The sequence below is a fragment of the Amblyraja radiata genome, chromosome 2 (assembly GCF_010909765.2).
Source record: "Amblyraja radiata isolate CabotCenter1 chromosome 2, sAmbRad1.1.pri, whole genome shotgun sequence".
NCBI classification, from domain to species: domain Eukaryota; kingdom Metazoa; phylum Chordata; class Chondrichthyes; order Rajiformes; family Rajidae; genus Amblyraja; species Amblyraja radiata.
The window spans coordinates 108,925,438-108,953,145 of NC_045957.1; the positions used below are offsets into that span (position 1 = coordinate 108,925,438).

The 27,708-nt window shown below is 43.0% G+C and overlaps 1 protein-coding gene across 1 annotated transcript in view; it reads right to left on the bottom strand.

Moving 5' to 3' along the window:
• Nucleotides 1-20,656: 20,656 nt before the first annotated feature.
• The window catches only part of LOC116966891 (alpha-2,8-sialyltransferase 8F-like), a 71,830-nt gene continuing 64,778 nt past the window's right edge, over nt 20,657-27,708 (bottom strand). The window contains exon 7 of the mRNA XM_033013259.1: nt 20,657-22,504. Within this exon, the coding sequence (XP_032869150.1) occupies nt 22,039-22,504 (466 nt within the window). The 3' untranslated portion in view covers nt 20,657-22,038. The remainder of the gene's footprint in view (nt 22,505-27,708) is intronic.

Consider the following 27,708-nt stretch of genomic DNA (forward strand, 5'->3'; position numbering starts at 1 on the left):
TTTCAGATAAGCATTTATCACAGATGGGAGAGATATTTGGATAGATTTTATTCAGTCTAGTTTTCGAGTAGTATAATCTATGTAAGATTATAAATTGAATTAGATTGTGTCTTGAATTAATCGAACATTTATGTATGTATATCAGGTGTTTTCCCATGTTTCTTTCAAAATTTTTACCATTAATTCTCGTTCCCAATCTGCTCTGATTGCCTCTGTCGGTGGTAACTCTATATTTAAAATGATATTATATAAATATGATATTAAATTGCTTGAATCTGCCTTAATGTTCATTGCTTTATCTAATAAATCTAGGGTTAAATTTTGATATCCTTGTATGTGTTTTTTTAAATAGTCTCGAATTTGAAGGTATTAAAGTATTGGTTATTTTTCAAGTTGTATTTTAATTGTAACTAGAGTAAGTGGGACCCGTTGGGTCCCAGCATCACACAGGAGGGCTGGCCATCCAACGCAATATTCCACCTCTCCACCAATTCTAATATTGGTGGCCAGTTGGGGGGGGGGGGGGCTTTCTGGAGCGCTAGTATGGGTGTTGTGGGCTGAAGGGACTGGTTTCCAGAGGGCTAGTATGCAAATTGTGCGCCAAATGGATTCTTGGGCTGGCGTCTCAGTCAATCAAGCCTGTTGTGCTGGCAACTCACTCACTCACGGCTGGTAGTTGACTCACGGCTAATCCTTGAAATTCTATTTCAAGCAGGGTATAAGGCCACCAAATTCAAGTGCAGTTTCTTACCACTTCTAGCAGGGTGCAAGGCCACCAAATTCAAGTGCAGTTTCATACCATTTGAAGTAGGGTGCAAAGCCACTAAAGACAGCTCCTCCATCTTGCAGAGACTGAGCCACACCCACATTTCCGGGTTTTATAACCCCTCCCCCCCCCCCACCGGAAAAGGTGTGGCTTTCATGGAGTGATTGACAGGAGAGAGATTCTCAACATTTAAAAAAAAACTAATAACACTTTTATTTTTCATTGATGGGAAGAATTCTCTGCATCTGCTCAGCGGAGGGGGACTGAGTAAGATGGCCAAAAATCACAACCGTAAGTGGTAGCGTTTTATCTAAAATCAATATACAGTGCAAACAGGAAGTAAGTGCATTTACAGTAGTGCCTTTTAACATCAAGCCAAAGCACCCAAGCCACCATTTGCAGTAAGTAGTGGCTTTCAACTTCAAACCACACCCAAGCCACAATTAGCAGTAAGAGGTGCCTTTCAACTTCAAGTCAAAGCAACCAAGCCACCATTAGCAGTATGCATTGCCTTTCAACTTTTAGCCAAAGCACCCAAGCCACCATTTGCAGAAAGTAGTGCCTGTCAACCTCATGCCACCATTTGCAGTAAATAGTGCCTTTCAACTGCAAGCCAAAGCAACCAAGCCACCATTTGCAGTAAGTAGTGCCTTTCAACTTCAAGCCAAAGCAACCAAGCCACCATTTGCAGCAAGTAGTGGCTTTCAACTTCAAACCAAAGCTCCCAAGCCACCACTTGCAGTATGTAGTGCCTTTCAACTTCATGCCACCATTTGCAGTGCCTTTCAACTTAATGCCAAAGCACCCAAGCTACAATTTGCAGTAAGTAGTGTCTTTCAACTTCAAGCCAAAGCTCCCACGCCCCATTTGCAGTAAGTAATGCATTTTAACTTCAAGCCATTGCACCCAAGCCATCAAGTAATGCCTTTCAACTTCAAGCCACACCCAAGCCACCATTTGCAGTAAGTAGTGCCTTTCAACTTCAAGCCAAAGCACCCAAGCCAAAGCACCCAAGCCACACCCAAGCCACCATTTGCAGTAAGTAGTGCCTTTCAACTTCAAGCCAAAGCAACCACGCCACCATTTGAAGTAAGTAGTGCCTTTCAACTTATGCCACCATTTGCAGTAAGTGGTGTCTTTCAATTTCAAGCCATTGCACCCAAGCCACACCCAAGCCATCATTTGCAGTAAGTAGTGCCTTTCAACTTCAAGCCACACCCAAGCCATAATTTGCAGTAAGTGGTGTATTTCCACTTCAAGCCACACCCAAGCCATCATTTGCAGTAAGTAGTGCCTTTCAACTTCAAGCCACACCCAAGCCATCATTTGCAGTAAGTGGTGTATTTCCACTTCAAGCCACACCCAAGCCACCATTTGCAGTAAGTAGTGCATTTCAACTGCAAGCCAAAGCAACCAAGCCACCATTTGCAGTAATAGTGCCTTTCAACTTCAAGCCACACCCAAGCCATCATTTGCAAGAAGTAGTGCCTTTCAACTTCAAGTCAAAGCTCCCAAGCCATCATTTGCAGGAAGTAGTGCCTTTCAACTTCAAGTCAAAGTTCCCAAGCCACCATTTGCAGGAAGTAGTGCCTTTCAACTTCAAGCCAAAGCAATCAATCCACCATTTGCAGTAAGTAGTGCCTTTCAACTTCATGCCACCATTTGCAGTAAGTGGTGTCTTTCAACTTCAAGCCACACCCAAGCCACACCCAAGCCACCATTTGCAGTAAGTAGTGCCTTTCAAATTCAAGCCAAAGCAACCAAGCCACCATTTGCAGTAAGTAGTGCCTTTCAACTTCAAGCCAAAGCAACCAAGCCACCATTTGCAGTAATAGTGCCTTTCAACTTCAAGCCAAAGCTCCCAAGCCACCATTTGCAGTAAGTTGTGCCTTTCAACTTCAAGCCAAAGCAACCAATCCACCATTTGCAGTAAGTAGTGCCTTTCAACGTCATGCCACGGAATAAAGTAGTTGTTTGATTTCTCGAGGGCCTCTGGGCTCATAAAAAGGATCTAATATAAAGACATGAGTACTGTGGAATGAAGCCAGAAGGTGGCAGCAATGCAACATTGCGGATGCCGGCTGCCGTAAAACTCCAAAGAAGAAGAAGAAGTAGAAGAACTTCATGCCGCCATTTGTAGTAAGTGGTGTCTTTCAACTTCAAGCCACACCCAAGCCACCATTTGCAGTAAGTATTGCCTTTCAACTTCAAGCGAAAGCAACCGCCACCATTTGCAGTAAGTAGTGCCTTTCAACTTCAAGCCAAAGCAACCAAGCCACCATTTGCAGTAATAGTGCCTTTCAACTTCAAGCCAATGCTCCAAAGCCACCATTTGCAGTAAGTAGTGCCCTTCAACTTCATGCCACCATTTGCAGTAAGTAGTGCCTTTCAATTTCAAGACACACCCAAGCCAAGCCAACCAGGGGGGGGGGGGGGGGGGGGGGGGCATTCTGGAGCGCTAATATGAACCATTTTAGAACCAATAGACATTTTTTTGCAAGCTTTAGAACCAATAGACATTTTCTGCAAGCTTTAGAACCAATAGAGACACTTTTTGCAAGCTTTAGAACCAATAGAGACACTTTTTGCAAGCTTTAGAACCAATAGACATTTTTTGCAAGCTTTAGAACCAATAGACATTTTTTGCTAGCTTTAGAACCAATAGACATTTTATTTTGCAAGCTTTAGAAACAATATACTTTTTTTGCAAGCTTTAGAACCAATAGACATTTTTTTGCAAGCTTTAGAACCAATAGACATTTTTTTGCAAGCTTTAGAACCAATAGCCATTTTTTTGCAAGCTTAAGAACCAATAGACATTTTTTGCAAGCTTAAGAACCAATAGACATTTTTTGCAAGCTTTAGAACCAATAGACATTTTTTTGCAAGCGTTAGAATCAATAGACATTTTTTTGCAAGCTTTAGAACCAATAGACATATTTTTGCAAGCTTTAGAACCAATAGACATATTTTTGCAAGCTTAGAACCAATAGACATATTTTTGCCAGCTTTAGAACCAATAGACACATTTTTCAAGCTTTAGAACCAATAGACATATTTTTGCAAGCTTTAGAACCAATAGACATTTTTGCAAGCTTTAGAACCAATAGACATTGTTTTGCAAGCGTTTGAACCAATAGACACTTTTTTGCAAGCTTTAGAACCAATAGACATTTTTTGCAAGCTTTAGAACCAATAGACATTTTTTTGCAAGCTTTAGAACCAATAGACATTTTTTGCAAGCTTTAGATCCAATAGACATTTTTTTGCAAGCTTTAGAACTAATATACATTGTTTTGCAAGCTTTAGAAGCAATAAACATTTTTTGCAAGCTTTACAACCAATAGAGACACTTTTTGCAAGCTTTAGAACCAATAGACATTTTTTTTGCAAGCTTTAGAACCAATAGACATTTTTTTGCAAGCTTTAGAACCAATAGACATTTTTTTGCAAGCTTTAGAACCAATAGACATTTTTTTTCAAGCTTTAGAACCAATAGACATTTTTTGCAAGCTTTAGAAGCAATAGACATTTTTTGCAAGCTTTAGAACCAATAGACATTTTTTTGCAAGCTTTAGAACCAATAGACATTTTTTTGCAAGCTTTAGAACCAATAGACATTTTTTGCAAGCTTTAGAACCAATAGACATTTTTTTGCAAGCTTTAGAACAAATAGACATTTTTTTGCAAGCTTTAGAACAAATAGACATTTTTTTGCAAGCTTTAGAACCAATAGACATTTTTTTGCAAGCTTTAGAACCAATAGACATTTTTGCAAGCTTTAGAACCAATAGACATTGTTTTACAAGCTTTAGAACCAATAAACACTTTTTTTGCAAGCTTTTGAACCAATAGACACTTTTTTGCAAGCTTTAGAACCAATAGACATTTTTTGCAAGCTTTAGAACCAATAGACATTTTTTGCAAGCTTTAGAACCAATAGACATTTTTTTGCAAGCTTTAGAACCAATAGACATTTTTTTTGCAAGCTTTAGAACCAATAGACATTTTTTGCAAGCTTTACAACCAATAGAGACACTTTTTGCAAGCTTTAGAACCAATAGACATTTTTTTGCAAGCTTTAGAACCAATAGACATTTTTTGCAAACTTTAGAACCAATAGACACTTTTTGCAAGCTTTAGTTCCAATAGACAATTTTTTGCAAGCTTTAGAACTAATATACATTGTTTTGCAAGCTTTAGAAGCAATAGACATGTTTTGCAAGCTTTACAACCAATAGAGACACTTTTTGCAAGCTTTAGAACCAATAGACATTTTTTTGCAAGCTTTAGAACCAATAGACATTTTTTTGCAAGCTTTAGAACCAATAGACATTTTTTTGCAAGCTTTAGAACCAATAGACATTTTTTGCAAGCTTTAGAACCAATAGACATGTTTTTGCAAGCTTTAGAACCAATAGACATTTTTTTGCAAGCTTTAGAACAAAGACATTTTTTTGCAAGCTTTAGAACAAATAGACATTTTTTTTGCAAGCTTTAGAACCAATAGACATTTTTTTTGCAAGCTTTAGAACCAATAGACATTTTTGCAAGCTTTAGAACCAATAGACATTTTTGCAAGCTTTAGAACCAATAGACATTTTTTTGCAAGCTTTAGAACCAATAGACATGTTTTGCAAGCTTTAGAACCAATAGATGTTTTTGCAAGCTTTAGAACCAATAGACATTTTTTTGCAAGCTTTAGAACAAAGACATTTTTTTGCAAGCTTTAGAACAAATAGACATTTTTTGCAAGCTTTAGAACCAATAGACATTTTTTTGCAAGCTTTAGAACCAATAGACATTTTTTTGCAAGCTTTAGAACCAATAGACATTTTTTGCAAGCTTTAGAACCAATAGACATTTTTTTGCAAGCTTTAGAACAAATAGACATTTTTTTGCAAGCTTTAGAACAAATAGACATTTTTTTGCAAGCTTTAGAACCAATAGACATTTTTTTGCAAGCTTTAGAACCAATAGACATTTTTGCAAGCTTTAGAACCAATAGACATTGTTTTACAAGCTTTAGAACCAATAAACACTTTTTTTGCAAGCTTTTGAACCAATAGACACTTTTTTGCAAGCTTTAGAACCAATAGACATTTTTTGCAAGCTTTAGAACCAATAGACATTTTTTGCAAGCTTTAGAACCAATAGACATTTTTTTGCAAGCTTTAGAACCAATAGACATTTTTTTGCAAGCTTTAGAACCAATAGACATTTTTTGCAAGCTTTACAACCAATAGAGACACTTTTTGCAAGCTTTAGAACCAATAGACATTTTTTTGCAAGCTTTAGAACCAATAGACATTTTTTGCAAGCTTTAGAACCAATAGACATTTTTTGCAAGCTTTAGATCCAATAGACATTTTTTTGCAAGCTTTAGAACTAATATACATTGTTTTGCAAGCTTTAGAAGCAATAAACATTTTTTGCAAGCTTTACAACCAATAGAGACACTTTTTGCAAGCTTTAGAACCAATAGACATTTTTTTGCAAGCTTTAGAACCAATAGACATTTTTTTGCAAGCTTTAGAACCAATAGACATTTTTTTGCAAGCTTTAGAACCAATAGACATTTTTTTTCAAGCTTTAGAACCAATAGACATTTTTTGCAAGCTTTAGAAGCAATAGACATTTTTTGCAAGCTTTAGAACCAATAGACATTTTTTTGCAAGCTTTAGAACCAATAGACATTGTTTTGCAAGCTTTAGAACCAATAGACATTTTTTGCAAGCTTTAGAACCAATAGACATTTTTTTGCAAGCTTTAGAACAAATAGACATTTTTTTGCAAGCTTTAGAACAAATAGACATTTTTTTGCAAGCTTTAGAACCAATAGACATTTTTTTGCAAGCTTTAGAACCAATAGACATTTTTGCAAGCTTTAGAACCAATAGACATTGTTTTACAAGCTTTAGAACCAATAAACACTTTTTTTGCAAGCTTTTGAACCAATAGACACTTTTTTGCAAGCTTTAGAACCAATAGACATTTTTTGCAAGCTTTAGAACCAATAGACATTTTTTGCAAGCTTTAGAACCAATAGACATTTTTTTGCAAGCTTTAGAACCAATAGACATTTTTTTTGCAAGCTTTAGAACCAATAGACATTTTTTGCAAGCTTTACAACCAATAGAGACACTTTTTGCAAGCTTTAGAACCAATAGACATTTGTTTGCAAGCTTTAGAACCAATAGACATTTTTTGCAAACTTTAGAACCAATAGACATTTTTTGCAAGCTTTAGTTCCAATAGACAATTTTTTGCAAGCTTTAGAACTAATATACATTGTTTTGCAAGCTTTAGAAGCAATAGACATGTTTTGCAAGCTTTACAACCAATAGAGACACTTTTTGCAAGCTTTAGAACCAATAGACATTTTTTTGCAAGCTTTAGAACCAATAGACATTTTTTTGCAAGCTTTAGAACCAATAGACATTTTTTTTGCAAGCTTTAGAACCAATAGACATTTTTTTGCAAGCTTTAGAACCAATAGACATTTGTTTGCAAGCTTTAGAACCAATAGACATTTTTTGCAAACTTTAGAACCAATAGACATTTTTTGCAAGCTTTAGTTCCAATAGACAATTTTTTGCAAGCTTTAGAACTAATATACATTGTTTTGCAAGCTTTAGAAGCAATAGACATGTTTTGCAAGCTTTACAACCAATAGAGACACTTTTTGCAAGCTTTAGAACCAATAGACATTTTTTTGCAAGCTTTAGAACCAATAGACATTTTTTTGCAAGCTTTAGAACCAATAGACATTTTTTTTGCAAGCTTTAGAACCAATAGACATTTTTTTGCAAGCTTTAGAACCAATAGACATTTTTTGCAAGCTTTAGAACCAATAGACATGTTTTTGCAAGCTTTAGAACCAATAGACATTTTTTTGCAAGCTTTAGAACAAAGACATTTTTTTGCAAGCTTTAGAACAAATAGACATTTTTTTTGCAAGCTTTAGAACCAATAGACATTTTTTTTGCAAGCTTTAGAACCAATAGACATTTTTGCAAGCTTTAGAACCAATAGACATTTTTTGCAAGCTTTAGAACCAATAGACATTTTTTTGCAAGCTTTAGAACCAATAGACATGTTTTGCAAGCTTTAGAACCAATAGATGTTTTTGCAAGCTTTAGAACCAATAGACATTTTTTTGCAAGCTTTAGAACAAAGACATTTTTTTGCAAGCTTTAGAACAAATAGAAATTTTTTGCAAGCTTTAGAACCAATAGACATTTTTTTTGCAAGCTTTAGAACCAATAGACATTTTTGCAAGCTTCAGAACCAATAGACATTGTTTTACAAGCTTTAGAACCAATAGACATTTTTTGCAAGCTTTAGAACCAATAGACATTTTTTGCAAGCTTTAGAACCAATAGACATTTTTTTTGCAAGCTTTAGAACCAATAGACATTTTTTTGCAAGCTTTAGAACCAATAGACATTTTTTGCAAGCTTTAGAACCAATAGACATGTTTTTGCAAGCTTTAGAACCAATAGACATTTTTTTGCAAGCTTTAGAACAAAGACATTTTTTTGCAAGCTTTAGAACAAATAGACATTTTTTTTGCAAGCTTTAGAACCAATAGACATTTTTTTTGCAAGCTTTAGAACCAATAGACATTTTTGCAAGCTTTAGAACCAATAGACATTTTTTGCAAGCTTTAGAACCAATAGACATTTTTTTGCAAGCTTTAGAACCAATAGACATGTTTTGCAAGCTTTAGAACCAATAGATGTTTTTGCAAGCTTTAGAACCAATAGACATTTTTTTGCAAGCTTTAGAACAAAGACATTTTTTTGCAAGCTTTAGAACAAATAGAAATTTTTTGCAAGCTTTAGAACCAATAGACATTTTTTTTGCAAGCTTTAGAACCAATAGACATTTTTGCAAGCTTCAGAACCAATAGACATTGTTTTACAAGCTTTAGAACCAATAGACATTTTTTGCAAGCTTTAGAACCAATAGACATTTTTTGCAAGCTTTAGAACCAATAGACATTTTTTTTGCAAGCTTTAGAACCAATAGACATTTTTTGCAAGCTTTACAACCAATAGAGACACTTTTTGCAAGCTTTAGAACCAATAGACATTTTTTTGCAAGCTTTAGAACCAATAGACACTTTTTTTTGCAAGCTTTAGAACCAATAGACACATTCTGCAAGCATTTTAGAACCACTAAGGGCACTTACATTAGAGTAAACATGTGTTCAGTGTTATTCACAGCTCAGAGAAACGTGACCCTCTGCCTTCCTCCATCTTGATGAGACTGTGTGTCACACCACTTCCTGGTTTTATAGTCCCTCCCCCCTGCCGCCAGCAGGGGCAGCAGAGAGAATGGGGAATTTTGTAAAAACATTAATATCTCTGTCATTTTTAATCGACAGGAAAAATCCTCGGCACAAATGCGGCAGAGGGGGGCTCTGAGCAAGGTGGCCAAAAATGACGGCCGTAGGTGGCGGCGTTCTCTCGGAATTCGTAGCACAGATGGCCAAAACCGGTCAAGAACAGACTTTTAGTAACATAGATAAATGGATAGAGAGCAGCTAAAATAAATGGGGGGATTCTATGGAGAATTGGGCTAGAGAATTAGTAACAGCAAATAAATAAATGGTAGACACAAGGAACTGCAGATGCTGGAACTAGTAGATAGTAAAGCACAAATGTCACTCAGTTTAAGAAGAGCAAAAAATATATTTTCAGAGGTATTCTCTGTGGATTGTCACCTTGTCGTGGTGGATAAGCTTGTATGATCCTGAGATCCTAAGAGTGATGCCATCTGGAGCTATGCTCCTGGTAGGGTCACCCATGGCGGTAAGGTCGAGGGGGAGGTCTCTGACAAAGAGCAATCCAACCAAGTCCTCAACGGTGGAACCGGTGGAGGATGATGGCTAACAACGGCTGGGAAGGCGGATGAAGGCTGCAGCAGAAAATGGTCCCCGGTCGTCTTGGACTCCACGCCACTGGATCCTGACCCAATCTGTCAAGGACCATGTGGTAGCTGTCTGTGCACCAGTCTACCCACGTTAAACAAAGTCACACACAGGCGTCCTCCATGAGAGGACATTCATACTCGTTTCGAGTGACTGCCGATGACAGTAAGAATGAGGAAGGGCTGTGAAGACGGTTAAGTTATTGGCTGATATTTGCTTTGCACATAGAATTTGGATAATTGTTTATAAACTATATATATGTATATTTGTGTGCGTGCATATGTGTGTATATATGTATGTATGTATATATGTATTTATGTATATGTTTGTGAATGTATATATATATATATATATGTAGATGATATAAAGTTTGTGAATTGATGAGCAGCAGAGAAGGGGTAGGAATAAATAAGTGTATACTTCCTGCTACTTTTCGAACATGCAAGATTTAATTTGTGATATTTATGAGGTTATTTAATGAGTTGTGTATAGGTTTATTGTTCATTTCATTTTATTGTTATTTTGCTTTGTTTTTAACTTTTTTTGTTTTACATGTTCGAAATAAAATATATACTACTACTATAGTAGAATTGGTAGATATGTTGAATAATTATTTTATAAAAAATCTGTCTTCATCATTGCTAATACGAAATTAAGACATAAGAAAAGTTCAAACATAAGAAAGGTGCAATCATTCCTTGGCCCACCTTCTCATCTGATCTGGATCTTGTTGTAAATCTCCTCATTGTCCAATGTACCACCCATTTTAATGCTAAATGCCTTGGTTTTACTCGAAAATAAGTGATGCGCAACAACGTCTTTGTTATTTCTAGAACGTATCACTTAGGCCTTTGGTTATGAGGTTGTGAGCAATAGGGTGGCACAGTGGCATAACTGGTAGAGCTCTGCCTCGCAGCACTGGAGATCTGGGATTGCGTCATACCTTAGATGCTGTCTGTCTGTGTGAAGTTTATACATTCTCTCTGTGACCGGTTTCCTCCCACATCCCAAAGATGTGTGGAATTGTAGGTTAATTGGCCTCTGTTAAAATAAATCCCCGAATGTGTGTAAGGAGTGGAAGACAAAGTGAAATAGCATAGTTCGAATGTGAATGAGTGATCGATGGCCGAGTGGTCTCGATGGGCCAAAGCGTCTGTTTCCATGTTGCATCTCTGACCATCTCAACACTTCAGGACTTTCCCTGATTTCATCACCTCTGGCGATCTGCCCTCCACAGCCTCCAACATCATCATTCCCCAGCCCCACACGGCCCGCTTCTACCTCCTCCCGAAAATCCACAAGCAGACCCATTCTTTCTGCCTGTTCCTGCCCCACTACCCTATCCCCCTTTGTCATATCCCTTCCCACCTACATCCAAGAGGGTTTCCAAATACAATATGTGCATAGTCCAGCTTGAGGTGGGACCATATTGGATCGGGTTTAGGAAACAAACCTCGGCAGTAGGATTTGGACTGAATAAACCTGGATCTGGGGGGGGTGGGGATGGTGCTAATTTGGAGCAAGAGGGATTACAACATTCTTAGTTAGGAGCTAGATAAATTGGAAGCAGTTCTTATTGGCTAAGTCCACATCTGACATGTGTGAGTCATTTAAGGCCGGTTGATCAAAGTTCAGGTTCTGATCATGTTCTGATCGGATGAAGGATAAGTGTGGCAAGATAAGCAAACCTTATCTTGCCATACGAGGTTTTAAATTTTAAATAACATTTTAAATAAAAAAGGAAGTATATATAAGAGTTAAGATGATGTCAGACACGATCTTTGAGGAATATAAAGCTAGTAGGAAAAAAACACGTGGGCGATTAAAAGAGTCATAGAGTCATAGAGTGATACAGTGTGGAAACAGGCCCTTCGGCCTAACTTGCCCATACTGGCCAACATCACAATCACAATCACAATCACAATCACAATAATACTTTTTTAGCCAAGTATGTTTTGCAACATACAAGGAATTTCATTTGCCAAGTCAGTGAAAAGAAAAGCAACGGAACACACAAAACACAGCCCGTGGAGCACCTTGGACATAAACATCCAACACAGTGACTGCTCCACATTCCTCACTGTGATGGAAGGCGAAAAAATCTCTTCCCTTTGCTCTCCCGTGTTCGGGGCCCTTGAGCCCTCCGTTGAGAGGATGATTTTGAATCCCATAGCCGGTGGCGGGCCCTCCACGTCGAGGCGATCAGATCGGGGGATGTCAGCTCCCCCTCACTGGATGATCAAACCCTACGTCGAACCTTCCGCGATGTTGGAGCTCCCGAAATCCACAGCCTCTCCCGAGTCTGCGAGCTCCCGATGTAAAGTCCCAGGCAAGGGATCAACTCCGATGTTAAGTCCATGCCCCGCGGTGAGGCCCAAGGTCAGTCCGAGCTGCTAAACATGCGGCACCCATGGTGGAAGGCTACACGTCCCGCCTGCCAGCGTTCGCTCCATATCCCTCCAAACCTGTCCTATCCATGTACAGTATCTGTCTACCTGTTTCTTAAATGTTGGGATAGGTCCAGCCTGAACTATCTCCTTTAAGAGGGGCAATGAAATGTCTCTGGCAAGTTGAATTTGTAGCGTGTGCGTGAGGGAGCCCGGAAGAAGGCGAGAAGCCAGGCAAATTCTGTAGAGGCTTTAATGAGCGCAGCACACTACTCTCCGCTTCAGTGAGAGACTGAAAACTGGTCTCGCGCCAAAAATCCCTGCTCTTATCTTCGTAGCTGGAAGCCGCCTCCGGACCTGTCCAGCAATTGCCGAGGGGGATGAACCAGGGAGTGGCCGGCTCCCCAGAAACCGCCATAGGACCCACACCCCCAAGAAACGGAGGCAAGAAACAGACAGGGGGACGTACGAGATGACCAGCCCGTGTGCACACCACGGCGGGCGCAGGAACCGGAGACGCACTGCCAGGCGAAGGTGGTGGCGCGGGCACTTGGGGAAAGGACGGAACGGAGGACGACCTTGAAGGCGAAGCCGCGCAAGTAACACCGGCTGGCTGATGTCCATGTGTGCCGTCTTCAGCCGCGCAACGGAAACCGTCTCACGACGACCCCCCATATCCAAAACTAATGTGGGAGGGCCATACTCGAGGACCTTGAATGGTCCTTCGTACGGCCGCTGAAGGGGCGTCCGGTGCGCATCCTGATGCAGGAAAACAAATGGGCAGTCCTGGAGAGCTGAAGGAACGTGTGGCCTGAACGAACCATGGCCAGTGCCAGCTTGCCCACCGTCTGCCGAAGCCGTTGCAGGGCGGCTGATGGCTGCTCCGCCTGGCCCTGTGCTGATGGGATAAACTCACCGGGCCCTTTCAGCGGGTCCCCATACACCAACTCAGCTGAGGAGGTGGTCAAGTCCTCTATGGGCGCGGTGCGGACACCCAGCAAAACCCACGGCAATGCGTCGACTCAGTCCGGGTCCGTGAGCCAAGCCTTCAGGGCAGCCTTGAGCTGGCTGTGGAAACGCTCCACCAGGCCGTTCGCCTGCGGATGATACACCGTGGTGCGGTGCAGGTTAACCCCAAGAAGGCAAGCCATGGCAGACCACAGTTCAAATGTGAATTGAGGGCCCCAGTCGGACGTAATGTCCAGCGGCACTCCGATTCGGGCAACCCAGTGAGCCGCCAAAGCACAGGCACACGTGGCCGCAGAGGTGTCTGCCAATGGAACCGCTTCCTGCCACCGCGTGAAATGGTCGACCACGGTCAGGAGGTGGGTGAAGCCACAAGAAGGCGGCAGTGGCCCCATGATGTCCACATGGATATGGTCAAACCGCTGGTGAGGGATGCGGAACTCCTGGACCGGTGCCCGCAAATGCCGCTGTACTTTGGCAGTTTGGCACGGGATGCAGGTGCGCGCCCAATGCCCAACCCGTTTGCGCAACCCGTGAAACGGAAAGCCACGGGGGCCGTCATCGCCCGAACGTAAAGGTGGGCCAGCCCGTGGAGCACCTTGGACACTCTGCGCCACCAGGCGATGGGGACGATGGGCCGCAGCTGACTTGTCGAGACGTCGCACAGCAGCCTCGCACCCCCGGGGCCACATGGAACATCCTCCAACCGCAGGCCCGAAACTGCAGTACAATAGGCGGACATCTCATCATCCATCAGCTGGGCAGCAGCCAGGTCTGAGCCAGGGTTGACCGCGGGACGAGACAAGGCGTCGGCTATTCTGTTTGTTGTCTTTGCCCTCGATGAAACGAATGGAGGTAGTGTATTGAGAGACGAACGCCAACTGCCACTGCTGGCGAGCAGACCACGGGTCAGAAACCTTGGCGAGCGCAAAGGTGAGGGGCTTGTGGTCCGTTTAAGCGGTAAATGGCCGCCCCTCCAAAAAGTAACGGAAGTGGCGCACGCTGAGGTAAAGGGCGAGGAACTCGCGGTCAAATGCACTGTAGTGCCGCTGTGCGCCGCTGTGGTGCCTGCTGAAGAAGGCCAGAAGCCGCCCACGCCCGTCGATCAGCTGCTCTAGCACCGCTCCAACCGTTACGTCGGAAGCGTCGACCGTCAGCCCGATTGGTGCTCCGCCCGTGGGTGCACGAGCATCATGGCCCTAGCCAGGGCCTCCATGGCCTGGTGGAACGCTGCCACCGCTACGACAGTCCATTCGACCTCCTTTCATACCTATTAGCCACCGGGGTGGGGGGGGGGGGGGGTGAGGCCTGGTCGAGGGCACTGATAAAATAATAGTATTTTGTTGCATCTGTCGTCACGCCCTGCAGTGCAAACTGTGCCTCAGCCTGGTCAAACCAGATTCCGGGCTCGTCGGTCCACAGGGTAGGCAGCTTCAGCGCAATGGCGTGGAGATCGGCGGGGCTGGCAGGGCCCAAGGACGGTTGACCGGCATGGTCCAAGGGTGGTTGACCAGGTTGTGCCGACTTCCTCGGGCTGCTAGCTGCTGAAAAAAATCGATCCGACTCCCGTTCGCGCTATTTTTTTTTAAATTGCTGTACAATTTAATATTTGGATTAAAATAAAAAGCGACTTTGAATGCCCTCAACGCCGACAACGTGACGGATCACAAGAAAGGGACAAAACAAAGTGTAAGTCGTCTATTTTACATATAATCTTGCTTCTTGGGATGGCTTTAATCTAATTTTACGTTGCGAAAATGTGATTTGGGCCCCATACGAACCGACAGTGTTTTTCCTGCCAATATGGGGTTCAAATTCACCGCAACCGCAACGTTCCAATCGATCGCGTTCCAGAAAAACCCACTCGCAAGATGAGTTAAATGCTTTTTTTTGGACAATCAAAAGATCATCTAAATCGTCTATATTTTGTGTTATTGTCTATCCATATAGACAAATATTATCCATAGTCAATATTTTTATACTAAATATCACTTTTAGTCCCATGTATTGTGCAAAAAAATTTTTTTTTTAATTATATTGGGTGGACATGACTTGAGAATTAAGGGACAGAAGTTTAGGGGTAACACGAGGGGGAACTTCTTTACTCAGAGAGTGGTGGCTGTGTGGAATGAGCTTCCAGTGAAGGTGGTGGAGGCAGGTTCGTTTTTATCATTTAAAAATAAATTGGATAGTTATATGGACGGGAAAGAAATGGAGGATTATGGTCTGAGCACAGGTATATGGGACTAGGGGAGAATACGTGTTCGGCACGGACTAGAAGGGTCGAGATGGCCTGTTTCCGTGCTGTAATTGTTATATGGTTATATGGATGTTTCTAGATTAATTTATGGGAATTAAACATTAAATTCCTTCCATCTGGCATATAAATTCATGACAGCGAGATTTTAAAATCATGTTATATTGTGAATTCTTGTGTGAATGGGATTAGTTTGTTATTTGGATACGTAGGCTATTTAAAAAATATATAATTTTCTTAAGAAATGGAATCTACAGGACATTCTTAATGGGAAAGTAGTGGGCAGAAAGGCATGTCATGCATGGTTTGAAGAGCAAAAACTTGTAGTTTACAATGCCAAAATTGAAAAGTTGAGGAAAAACAAGGTGCACAGAGTTGCTTATTGGTTACAACCTGATGATGCTACTGATTATGATATACCAATGTACCAGCTAGCAGCTGATCTTCTCCATAAAGACTAGAAAGTGTAATTTATTTACCTATTTGTTACGGACTTAGAGCATATAATACAATAATATTAAAGTTCTGATCTTGAAAATATCACATTTTAGAATTTTCAAGGCAGTCTGGGTGTTTATTGCTATTACCGTCACAACGGTCAATTTCGTAATTAACTACAATTAGGTAATTAACTAATTATATGCTTTAATTTCAGGTCATCCAAGTAAGGTGGTTTATATTTGTTTCAGAATGCTTCAATCTATAATAACTGAAAATTTCATTCAGTTCTCTTAATTTTTGAGAAAGTTATGGGCTTTTGACTGTCCTCGATCACAGCTTTTGTGTGAAGTCAATGCAAAAGCAATAGGGAACAAGATGCTAATTTCCGAGTAAGAAAATGGCCATAACTTTTTTAATACTGAAGATATGAAAGTGAATTAGGTGTCAAATTAAACGTATTTTTATGCTTTATCTGATGGGATAAATTGCAGACTTGATTTTTTAAATCTCAAAATGTTGTAACATTGCTACTTTAATGAGCACAGCACACCACTCTCTGCTTCAGTGAGAGACTGAAACCTGGTCTCACACCAAAAATCCCTGCTCTTATCTTCGTAGCTGAAAGTCGCCCCTGGACCTAACCATCAAGTGCCGAGGGGGATGAACCACGGAGTGGCCTACTCCCCAGGAACTGCCACAAATTAATTAATATCCCAATGCATTTTATTTGTACACTAAAAACATGAGGGTTACCAGGGAGAAGTTAGGAACACTCATGGATAAACGAGGAAATTGGTGCTTGGAGTCTGGGGGTGTAGATAGGGTGGCCAACTGTCCCGTGTTAGTATTAGTATTTGGCTGCTACTACTCGGGTCGAGGGAGTTCTGCGTCCGGCCCCACCTCACCCGTCCCGACGTAGTGCAGCCCATGGAGTGAGCAGCGCTTCAACCCGTTGGTTGGCAGCCCGGCCAGCTGTCCGACCTTCGGGCCTTCGCTTACCGCCGACACCATCACCCCTTCTCATGGCCGATCATCGGTTCATAAGTTGGATGGGGTGCCAGACTTTGCGCGCACTCCCGGCGCCCTGACCAAAACTCCGGGCCAACTCATCATTCACCCATTCACGGCCGAGTCGGTCAACGAATTGCCGTCCATAATTTGGCGCTTATTTTGACCTTTTGTCCCTTATTTGGGAGTGAGAAAGTTGGCAAACCTTGGTGTAGGCGAGGTACTAAAGATCAATGCGGTGAATACTAATATGCAAGGGTCGTTTGAGGTCAAGAAGGAGGTGGTGCTGGGGCTCTTGTTGAGCATTAAGGTGAATACATTCCAAGGGCCTGATAGGATCTATCCCAGGTTAACAAGTGAGACGAGATTGCAGGGACCTTGTTGAAGATATTTGCATTTTCTTGTCACAGATAACGACCTGGAGGACTGGAGAATATCCAATGTTATTGCATCATATCTATATACTTTTAAAACTGTGTGTGTGTGTGTGTGTGTGTGTGTGTGTGTGTGTGTGTGTGTGTGTGTGTGTGTGTGTGTGTGTGTGTGTGTGTGTGTGTGTGTGTCATTTTGCCTTTGATTTTGCCTTTGATTCGTTACTCCGCGGAAACCTGACGCAAAAACGCTGATATTTTTTCGATTTCGCTAGCGATTTTACTTTTACATTCACAAATCCACTCCTCATTAAATTTAGTCATTTTTCTGTACACATTTTTAATAAAATCCTTCACAAAACTTACTCTCTACTTTAAATCAGCAGCAGCGGACGTCACAATGCCCTTGCGCTTGCGGCACCGCCACCCGCCCTCAATTCAAGCAGACGCTGTCATCGCAGTTTCAATACCCACCCCCCAACAGTCATTTTTTCGCCTCCCGCTGGCCACCTTCTCATCGCGAGCCCAGCGCGACGATAATGGCTGCTGCCGCCCGGCTCGCCTCCACTCCCCCCCCCCCCCCCCCCCCGGCCCGGCTCTGTCATGCTGGTGGAAGCCAAAGATTGGCTGGTCCCCTCCGCTGCTTTTTGCCATCCTCGCTAGCGGCCCGCAGGCTCACTCGGGATCACGCCCGCCCACCCAATCCACCCTCTCCCCCCTCTCTCTCTCTCCCCCCTCTCTCTCTCTCCCAACTCTCTCTCGATCGGCCCTCTGCTGCCTTTGATAGTCCGCTTCGCTCGCACCAGCAGGGTCGCCCGCTCAAAAGACGCCGCAAATCGGAAACTCCAGCTCCAAAAGACAGGAAGCTCTCCTGCCTCTGTGTCCCTCTCTGTGTGTCCCTCTCTGTGTGTCTACGTGACCCTCTCTGTGTGTGCCTCCATGTCCCTCTCTGTGTGCCTCCGTGTCCCTCCCTGTGTGCCTCTGTGTCCCTCTCTGTGTGCATCCGTCCCTTTCTGTGTGTCCCTCTCTGTGCCTCCGTGTCCCTCTCTGTGTGCCTACGTGTCCCTCTCTGTGTGCCTCCGGGTCCCTCTCTGAGCCTCCGTGTCCCTCTCTGTGTGCCTCCGTCTCCCTCTCTGTGCCTCCGTCTCCCTCTCTGTGCCTCCGTGTCCCTCTCTGTGTGCCTCCGTGTCCCTCTCTGTTCCTCGGTGTCCCCGTGTCTCTGTGTGCCTCCGTGTCTCTCTCTGTACCTCCATGTCTCTCTCTGTGCCTCTGTGTCTCCTTCTCTGTGCCTCTCTCTCCCTCTCTGTGCCTCCCTCTCCCCCTCCGTGCCTGCGAATTGGGGGCTATGTGTGAGTGGATAGGGCAGGGCATGGAGTGAATTAATAATATTAATATAATATCAATGGGGGTGGTTAGTGTGTGTGTGTGTGTGTGTGTGTGTGTGTGTGTGTGTGTGTGTGTGTGTGTGTGTGTGTGTGTGTGTGTGTGTGTTTGTGTGTGAGAGGTTGGTTAGTGTGTGTGTGATGCCTCAGGCCACCCTCTCCCCTCACAACCGCGAGTTGGGGGTCACAGACCCATCGGGTCTCCACTTTGTCTAGTAACTATTAATATTGTGTGTGTGTGTGTGTGTGTGTGTGTGTGTGCGTGCGTGTGTTTGTGTGTGTGTGTGATTTCCCGATTTTTTTACTAAAATTGTTCACCAATCCAAATGTAACCACTGGCCAGCAGCTGACGTCGCAATGCCTTTGCTCATGGCCCACCTGGCTTGTGCCCCCCCCACAAAACAGCTCGGGATTAAAGCAGCTGCTGTTTTCCACGAGTTACTTCACCACCCCCCGTCCTTCAAAAGGCGCAGAAAGTACGAGCAAGTTCTGCAAATCCCAAGCTAACCGGAGGTCACCGGCACGCTTTTGTGAAGTCAAGCCGTGCCCCTCCATCCCGCTGCTAACTGCACGCGCTGCCAGTCACATCGCTCGCAAGGCCTGTCCCCCTCTCTGCCTCTGTGTCCCTCCCTCTGCCTCTGTGTGCCTCCATGTGCCTCTCTGTGCCTCAGTGTACCTCTCTATGTCCCTCTCTGTTACCCTCTCTCCCCACTAACCTTCTCCGCACCTCCTCTCTCGCCACTCCACTCCCTCCCCCTTCTCTCCCCCCCTTCTCCCCTCCTTTCTCTCCATCCTCCCCCTCTCTCCCCTGCCCTCTCTCTCCCCCTCCTCGCTCTCCACTTCCTGCTCTTTCTCCCCCTGCTCTGTCTCCCCCCCCTCTCTCTCCCCCCCTCTCCCTCTCCACCTCCCCCCTCCCCCCTCCCCCTCCCCCTCCCTCCCCTCTCCACCCCCGTATCCTGCCAAGCCCTGCGCTGGGAGTATCCTGGTGAGCCACAGCCAAGTCCTCCAGCTGGCCTGGCTCGCCCACCCCAAACCGGGACTCGCCCACTGTGGACACAGAACTCCGAATACAGAACACAGAAGGCAAATTCCTTGTATGTGTACATACTGGGCCAATAAACTTATTCATTCATTCATTCATTCATTCTTGTGTTTATCTTGCGAGTAATGAGTACCCAAAATACACTGAGAATGACAGCAGTTAAGAAATATTTAGACGAGCACTTCAGCTGCTTAGGTGTAGAGAGGTGTGGACCAATTGCTAGGCAAAGGAATTAATATGGAAGGGTGCCCACTGATTAGCATGGGCAAGTTGGGTTGAATGGCCTATTATCACACTGTACAATTCTATGACACTTTTCCCATTCAGCTGTAATATAATGCCACACGGCATGATGGAGAGTGTCAATGTTGTGTGGATAGTCTACACAAGGACTGCATTGTCGTCACTTCTATCGGTGATATCATGAGCAGATGCATCCACCACAGGTAGGATGGTGAGACAAGGTCAAGTCATAAGATCATAAGGAGCAGAATTCGGCCATTTGGCTACTCCTCCATCCAATCATGGCTGATCTATCTCTCCCTCCTAATCCCATTCTCTTGCCTTCTCCCCGTAACCTCGGACCCCCATGATAATCAAGAATCTATCTATCTCTGCCTTAAATTTATATCCACTGACGGCCTCCACGGCCTTCTGTGGCAGAGAATTCCACAGATTCACCACCCTCCGACTGAAGAAATTCCCCCTCATCTACTTCCTAAAAGAACGTCTTTTAATTCTAAGGTGATGACCTCTAGTAGTTTTATCTCTTGTGTGCAGAAATATATCCAGGCCATTCTTGTTGCTGGACATTTGAGCCCCCGACCGAGAGTACAGTCAGTGCTTTTTCCAAGTGCTTATCAACATGGAGAAGCACTAATGAATGGTGAGAGATGACAATAGATAGTAATGTGAAGGAAGTTTCCATGCCCATGTTTAATGTGTCAGCATGACTAACTGCATTGATCTTACATCGAGCATATATGGGTTGCATTGCTTCCATAAGCATTTTGTAATTCTATAGTTGAGCACACTGACTGCTCTGATATATGAAAGTCTTAAACAATAAATTCATTTTGGTGCCAATAGAAAATGCAGTCTTCAAAATAACCTTTGATTTATTATTTGTATATCACAAGGAGTTGCTCATATCATACATCAATGTACATTTATAAAAACTATAAATTTATAATAATCACTATTTCTTACCAAAAAATTCTGTAGCACCATGTCAATTAATAAGCATGTGAGGCTACAAAAGAAAACAAGAGCCCATGATATCAGAGGGTAGATACTAGCATGGATAGCAAGTTAGCAGGATGGCAGAAGGCAAAGAGGTAGCAAAGGGGGCTTTTTCTGGTTGGCTGCCAGTAACTAGCGGAGTTCCACAGAGGTTGGTGCTGGGACCGCTACTCTTCACGTTGTATATCAATGATTAGGATGAGGGAATTGGCAGCTTTGTGGCCAAATTTACAGATTATACGGAGATAGGTGGAAGGGCAGGTAGACTTGATGGGTCAAATGGCATAATTCTGCTCCTACATTTATGAATAATCTGGAATACGGGATTGATACCATTTTGTTTGATGTCTATTCAAGGATTTAGAGTAAAGTGGATGAATTAAGTTAGATCAACAATGAACTAAATGTTTCCTTGTTTCTATAATCTACCCTCAATTAATTGTCTAAACAGCAATGCTTTTATCATCAACTATCTACCATGGCAAAATAGTTCATGCTCTAATGGTGCTTGGGGAATTTAATCCATCTTCTTACAATCATTAAAATTCAGGACTAAAAATCATACAACCTAATGTAACATCCCTATTTACGCCGTGAGCCCACCCAATTTAACAAGACAGAAGAATCTCACCTAATCATTATCCTACTGATAAGCACCCATCCCCTTAAAGCACTTACATATAACTTGCTTCTGAGGAGATTGCATGTGATATTTGGAAAATAGCATGCCTGGAGAAAAGGTAATAGGATCTCTACTCCAGAAGCAAGTCTCTCACTGGTTCCATATAAATATAAAACTGGATAATTTCTTTGAAAATCCAGACAGAAAATTAGTCTTGAACCCTTATGGTTCCTACTTTCAAGGCTGTCAAAAAGTCTGTTGATGCATAATTCCGATTACTAGCATCCAGTCTCTCAACATTCATTCTCAAACACTGATCTGCAAAAGCACATGAAAAAAATACACATAATCCACGTTTTAAAGCTGAATCTCACCCCTCAACCCAAAAACAACCAAAATGAAATCAGATTATGCAGATAATACCTTCTATCACCTGCAAGTGATAACTTGGAAAATCAAAGGGGAAAGAATCAGGTTCGATGACCTTTCGTTTCTCAGTCCATAGATATTGCCTGAGTTGCTAAGTTTTAGGTTTTATTTCATATTTCCACCTTTTGCAGTTTTTTACTTTGCAATCTCAAAATAATAAGATTTGTATTTTCCAAGTTTACTGATCTCATACTTCTTCACAGTTACCAACTTGCAGTTTGACAATTCCTTTTGTGTGAAGCTGCATAAGTTTGAAAAACTCAACAGGCATTGAGTGAGCTTTTGACGGCAACATATTGTCGTAGTAATGGTGGAAGAACGTTTTCCCTTGCACATCATTGGAGAAGGGCCAGAATCCATATAAGCGAACTTCTTCACACATTTCCAATGCTGCACTTAATATTATGAAACCAGTAGAAAGATGAGTCTCCTTTACATCTTCACCTTTCCAGAATTGAACAATGGATCTTACATATGAAGGATTTAAAAACACTGCATGCTGATTTGTTCCAAAATCTTGCAGAGTATAAAGAACTTTGAATGAAAGTTGAGTACAGAATGAATAAGCAAATGCAGGCAACATAATAAATGCATCTTTATATGCTGACAAATGGTCCATAAATGGTTTTCTCCTTAAATCAAGTTTTTGAAACCTGAAAAATAAAATAAAAACATTATTTATATTAAATTCTGAAATTTAGGGAAATAACTTTGACAAGTGGTTATGAGAATCTGTAGGTAAATGTTGCCAATTGATTCTAGTGATTTAAACTTAATTTTTAAGCTACTAATATGTCATGTAAGGGAACAAGTTCCTGTTCAGATACTATAAGACGATGACATAGCTAAGATTGTTGTGGATGCAGAGAGCTGGTTCCATTTGGGTCATGGTTGGGGCAAAGAAAGTCCATGAGGTTTATGAGGTCAGTGATCTGGTGAGCATTTCATAAACTGTATATTCCCAGTTTAAGGCAATGGAGGATTCGGGTCAAGTTATGTCACCTGCTTCATGCGTGCCTATAGAATGGTGTTTAAGAGTAAACATGTCTGAGCCAATCACCTTGTTGCTAGCTGCCCAGTTATTACAGTACCCAGGTTATGAGAATAGGAATGCAAAGATAATAACAGGCTTATCACTCTATGCTCCAGTTCACATGTGGCTGTTAAGGGCCTGTCTGACTAGGCGATTTTTTAGGCGACTGATGGCGACTGCCAGTCGTAGCAGGTCGTCGAAAAACCGGCGAGTGGACCCCCCTACGACAATGTCCACGACAATGTCCACAACAAACTACGACCCTGTCGGCGACAACTGAAGACAACTTAAGACAATTCAGTCGCCAGTACTTGTCACCGGTTGACGTAGGTAGTCGCCAATGGAATTCACCGAAGTCAGCACTGGCAACAACCTACTTCATCCTGGCGACAACCTACGGCAGCACCTACGTCAGGAGGAGTCAAGCTACGCTCATTGGCGTCAAGCCAACTGTCACCGAAAAGTTTTGAACATTTAAAATTCCAGCGGCAACCAGAAAAACGCTACGATTCTTTGGGCGACACTGAGGAGACTACTCACGACCATGCAGGCGACACCCTGGCGACCATGTGGCGACAGCCTAGTTGCTGGCAGTCGCCTAAAAAATCGCCTAAGTGGGATAGGTCCTTTACAATGCTTGATACCCACCTGACACAACCTCAAGCCATGCAACAGCTGAGTGCACTGTTGGGAGGGGGGACTGAGGAACAAGCAGAATTTTATGATGAAAAGGCATAGAAACATAGAAAATAGGTGCAGGAGTAGGCCATTCAGCCCTTCGAACCTGCACCGCCATTCAACATGATCATGGCTGATCATCCAACTCAGTATCCTGTACCTGCTTTCTCTCCATACCCCCTGATCCCTTTAGCCACAAGGGCCACATCTAACTCCCTCTTAAATATAGCCAATGAACTGGCCTCAACTCCATTCTGTGGCAGAGAATTCCAGAGATTCACCACTCTCTGTGTAAAAAATGTTTTTCTCAGCTCAGTCCTAAAAGTTTCTATAAGATCCCCCCTCAATCTTCTAAATTCTAGCGAGTACAAGCCGAGTCTATCCAGTCTTTCTTCATTTGAAAATCGTGACATCCCAGGAATCAGTCTGGTGAACCTTCTCTGTACTCCCTCTATGGCAATAATGTCCTTCCTCAGATTAGGAGACCAAAACTCTACGCAATACTCCAGGTGTGGTCTCACCAAGACCCTGTACAACTGCAGTAGAACCTCCTTGCTCCTATATTCAAATCCTTTTGCTATGAATGCTAACATACCATTTGCTTTCTTCACTGCCTGCTGTACCTGCATGCCTACTTTCAATGACTGGTGTACCATGGCACCCAGGTCTCGTTGCATCTCCCCTTTTCCCAATCGGCCACCATTCAGATAATAATATTTTGTGGAAAAATATTTTTTTAGAACACAATGTAAAACTTATCAAGATATATATTATGATTTGCCTTTGAAGACCGTTGATCAGCATATGCTTCACCTGCTGAATGTGTTACCGTTTAGTCAGATATTTACTATTAAATTGGATCATAGTGTACTGTCGTAAGATCATCTTAGTAAACACATCCAGCTGAAATTAGTTTAGTTCAGTTTGGAGATCTACTGTGATAAAAGGCACTTCGACTCACGCCGACCAACTATCACCCATACACTAGTTCTATCCTGCATATTGGGATGTGGGAGGAAACCGGAGCACCCGGAGAAAACCCATGCGGTCACAGGGAGAACATGCAAACTCCTTACAGACAACACCTGTAGTCAGGATGAAACTCGAGGGCTGTAAAGCAGCAACTCTACCGCTGCACCGCTGTTAAATTAAATTGATCACGTTGACAAGATTTTTGCAACATATGCAACTACTTAAAAAAAGACACAAAGTGCTGGAGCAACTCAACAGCAACTTGCAACTACGTAATGCCATCATTATTCATGCACTGCCCTTCTGCCCTTAATGGTGCAAGTTGGCACTTTGTGTTTGACTTTGACTGTTGATAACCAGTCAGGGGAGCATCCTGCACTACTAGGTTACCATGTCTGCTATTTAGACATTGGGAGATGTGGCCAGACAGATACAGAACTAGCTACATGCTGCTCTGACCTCACCTGTAATAATCCAATGAGTGTATGACAACTAACAATGAGTTGTACTTCCAGCATTCAGATGTTTAGATCTTTATTGAATCGTTGCTCCTCTGATTGCACTTCATTAATGGAGGTGTTGATATGGCCATGACCAGCCGTAGATTGGTTAGGGATCACAGGGAAGGAAGTGAAGACATGGGCGGCATGGTGGCACAGCAACAGAGTTGCTGCCTTAGAGCGCCAGAGACCTGGGTTCGATCCTGACTATGGGCGCTTGTCTGTATGGAGTTTGTACGTTTTCTCCGTCACCGCGAGGGTTTTCTCTGAGATAGAGGCATAGTCATAGAGTGATACAGTGTGGAAACAGGCCCTTTGGCCCAACGCCCACACCGGCCAACATGTCCCAGCTATACTAGTCCCACCTGCCAGCATTTGGTTCATATTGCTCCAAACCTGTCCTATCCATGTAGCTGTCTAATCTATATAATCAAAAGTCTTATCTTGACCACTTCCTGTCTGCACTGTATATAGATTTTAGAAAAAAGGACAACATATATCGCTATGATTTTTGGCCATCTTACTCACAGTCCTCCTCCGCTGAGCAGGCCCCGAGGATTTTTCCCATCGATGAAAAATGAAAAATTTATGAGTGTTTAAAAAACCTTGAGATCCTCTTGCCTGTCAATCACCGCAATGAAGGTCACACCCCTTCTGGGGGATGGGGGGCAGGACTATAAAACCCCGGATGCCTGGCAATGACTCAGTCACTCTGCAAGATCACGAGGGAAAGCCACGACTCTCATTCTAAGCTGGGAAGCAACTGAACTGTGAGTCTGCAAAGTACTTGCAATAAATGATTTGTTAGCCCTTAATGACAATGCCATGAGTTGTTTGGCCTGCTGCCCTGCCTTTGCTTGAAACAGCAATGCTTTATTAGGTCCGACTGTGTTTGGAAGAAACAAATGCTTTATTAGGTCCGACTGTGTTTGGTTCAAAAGTCCCGCGCATTCTGTGACTTCTGCTTAGTGGACAGGTCACGCCGATTGCAGAAGTGCCGCTGACTGCGGAAGCCCCACAGCCATGTGAGTATTCAAGAATGTTTACTGCCATATATATGGTGTGTGAGTCAGTGAGTGTGAGTGTGTGTGTGTGTGTGTGTGTGTGTGTGTGTGTGAGTGTGTGTGTGTCTGTGTGTGAGTGTCTGTGTATGCGTGTGTGTGTGTATGTGTTTGTGAGTGTATGTGTGTGAGTGAGTGCGTGTGTGAGTGTGTGTGTGTGTGCGTGTGAGTGTGTTTGTGTGTGTGAGTGTGTGTGTGAGTGAGTGAGTGTGCGTTTGTCGTGTGTGTGTGTGTGTGTGTGTGTGTGTGTGTGTGTGTGTGTGTGTGTGTGTGTGTGTGTGAGTGTGTGTGTGTGTGTGTGGTCTCATTGACTGAGCTGCCAGCCCAAGAATCCATTCGGCCCACAATGCCCATACTAACCCTCTGGAAACCAGTCCCTTCGGCCCACAACACCATGCTAGCGCTCCAAAAAGCCCCTCGCCACATGCTAGCAATATTGGAATTGGTGGAGAGGTGGAATATTGCATTGGGGGACCAGCCCTCCTGTGTGAAGCTGGGACCCAACGGGTCCCACTTAGTGTAGTTGCTTCTTAAATGTTGGGATAGTCGCAGCCTCAACTACCTCCTCTGGCAGTTTATTCCATACATCCACCACCCTTTGTGTGAAAAAGTTACCCCTCAGATTACTATTAGACCTTTTCCCCTTCACCTTAAACCTATGTCCTCCAGTTCTCGATGAATATACTCTGGGCAAGAGACTGTGCATCTACCTGATCTATTCTTCTCATGATGTTAAACAACTCTATAAGATCACCCTCCATCCACTGAGTTTCTCCAGCATTTTTGTGTACCTTCGATTTTTCCAGCATCTGCAGTTCTTTCTTAAACAATACTCTAAATGTTGCCTCACTAACATCTTATACAACTGCAACATGACTTCCCAACTTCTATGCGATACTCTGGCTGAGGAAGGCCAGTGTGATGAAGCCTAACATTCACTGCGTAGGTTCTGCCCATGTTAGACCTCAAAATACAACACCTCACCTCAACCTATTTCTGCATTAAATTCCAACAACCATTCCTCATCCAACTTGTCCAATTGATCATGATCCTGCTGCAATTTTTCACAACCACTTTCACTATCTGCAAAACCACCCATTTGTGTATCATCTGCAAACTGCTAATCTTGACGTGTATGTTCGCATCCAAATCATTGATGTAGATGACAAACAGTAATGGGCCCAACACCGAACCCTAAGGCACAGCACTAGTCACAGGCCTTCATTCCGAGAAGCAACCTTCCACCATCAACCTCTGCTTCCATCCACTAAGCCAATTTTCTATCTATTCAGCTATCTCTCCTTGGATCCCATGCAATTTAATCTTCCAGAGCAGCCTACAATGAGGAACCTTGTCGAATGCTTTACTGAAGTCCATGTTTACATCATCGACCTTTGTGGTCACGTCTTCAAAAAACTCAATCGGATTTGTGAGACACAACCTCCCACGTACAAAACCATGCTGACTATCCCTAATCAGCCTTTCTCCGTCTAAATGCCTGTACATCCTATCCTTCAGAATACCCTCTAGTAACTTTCTAACTACAGATGTTAAGCTCACTGGCCTGTAATTCCCAACATTTCCCCTGCAGCCCTTCTTGAATAAAGGCACAA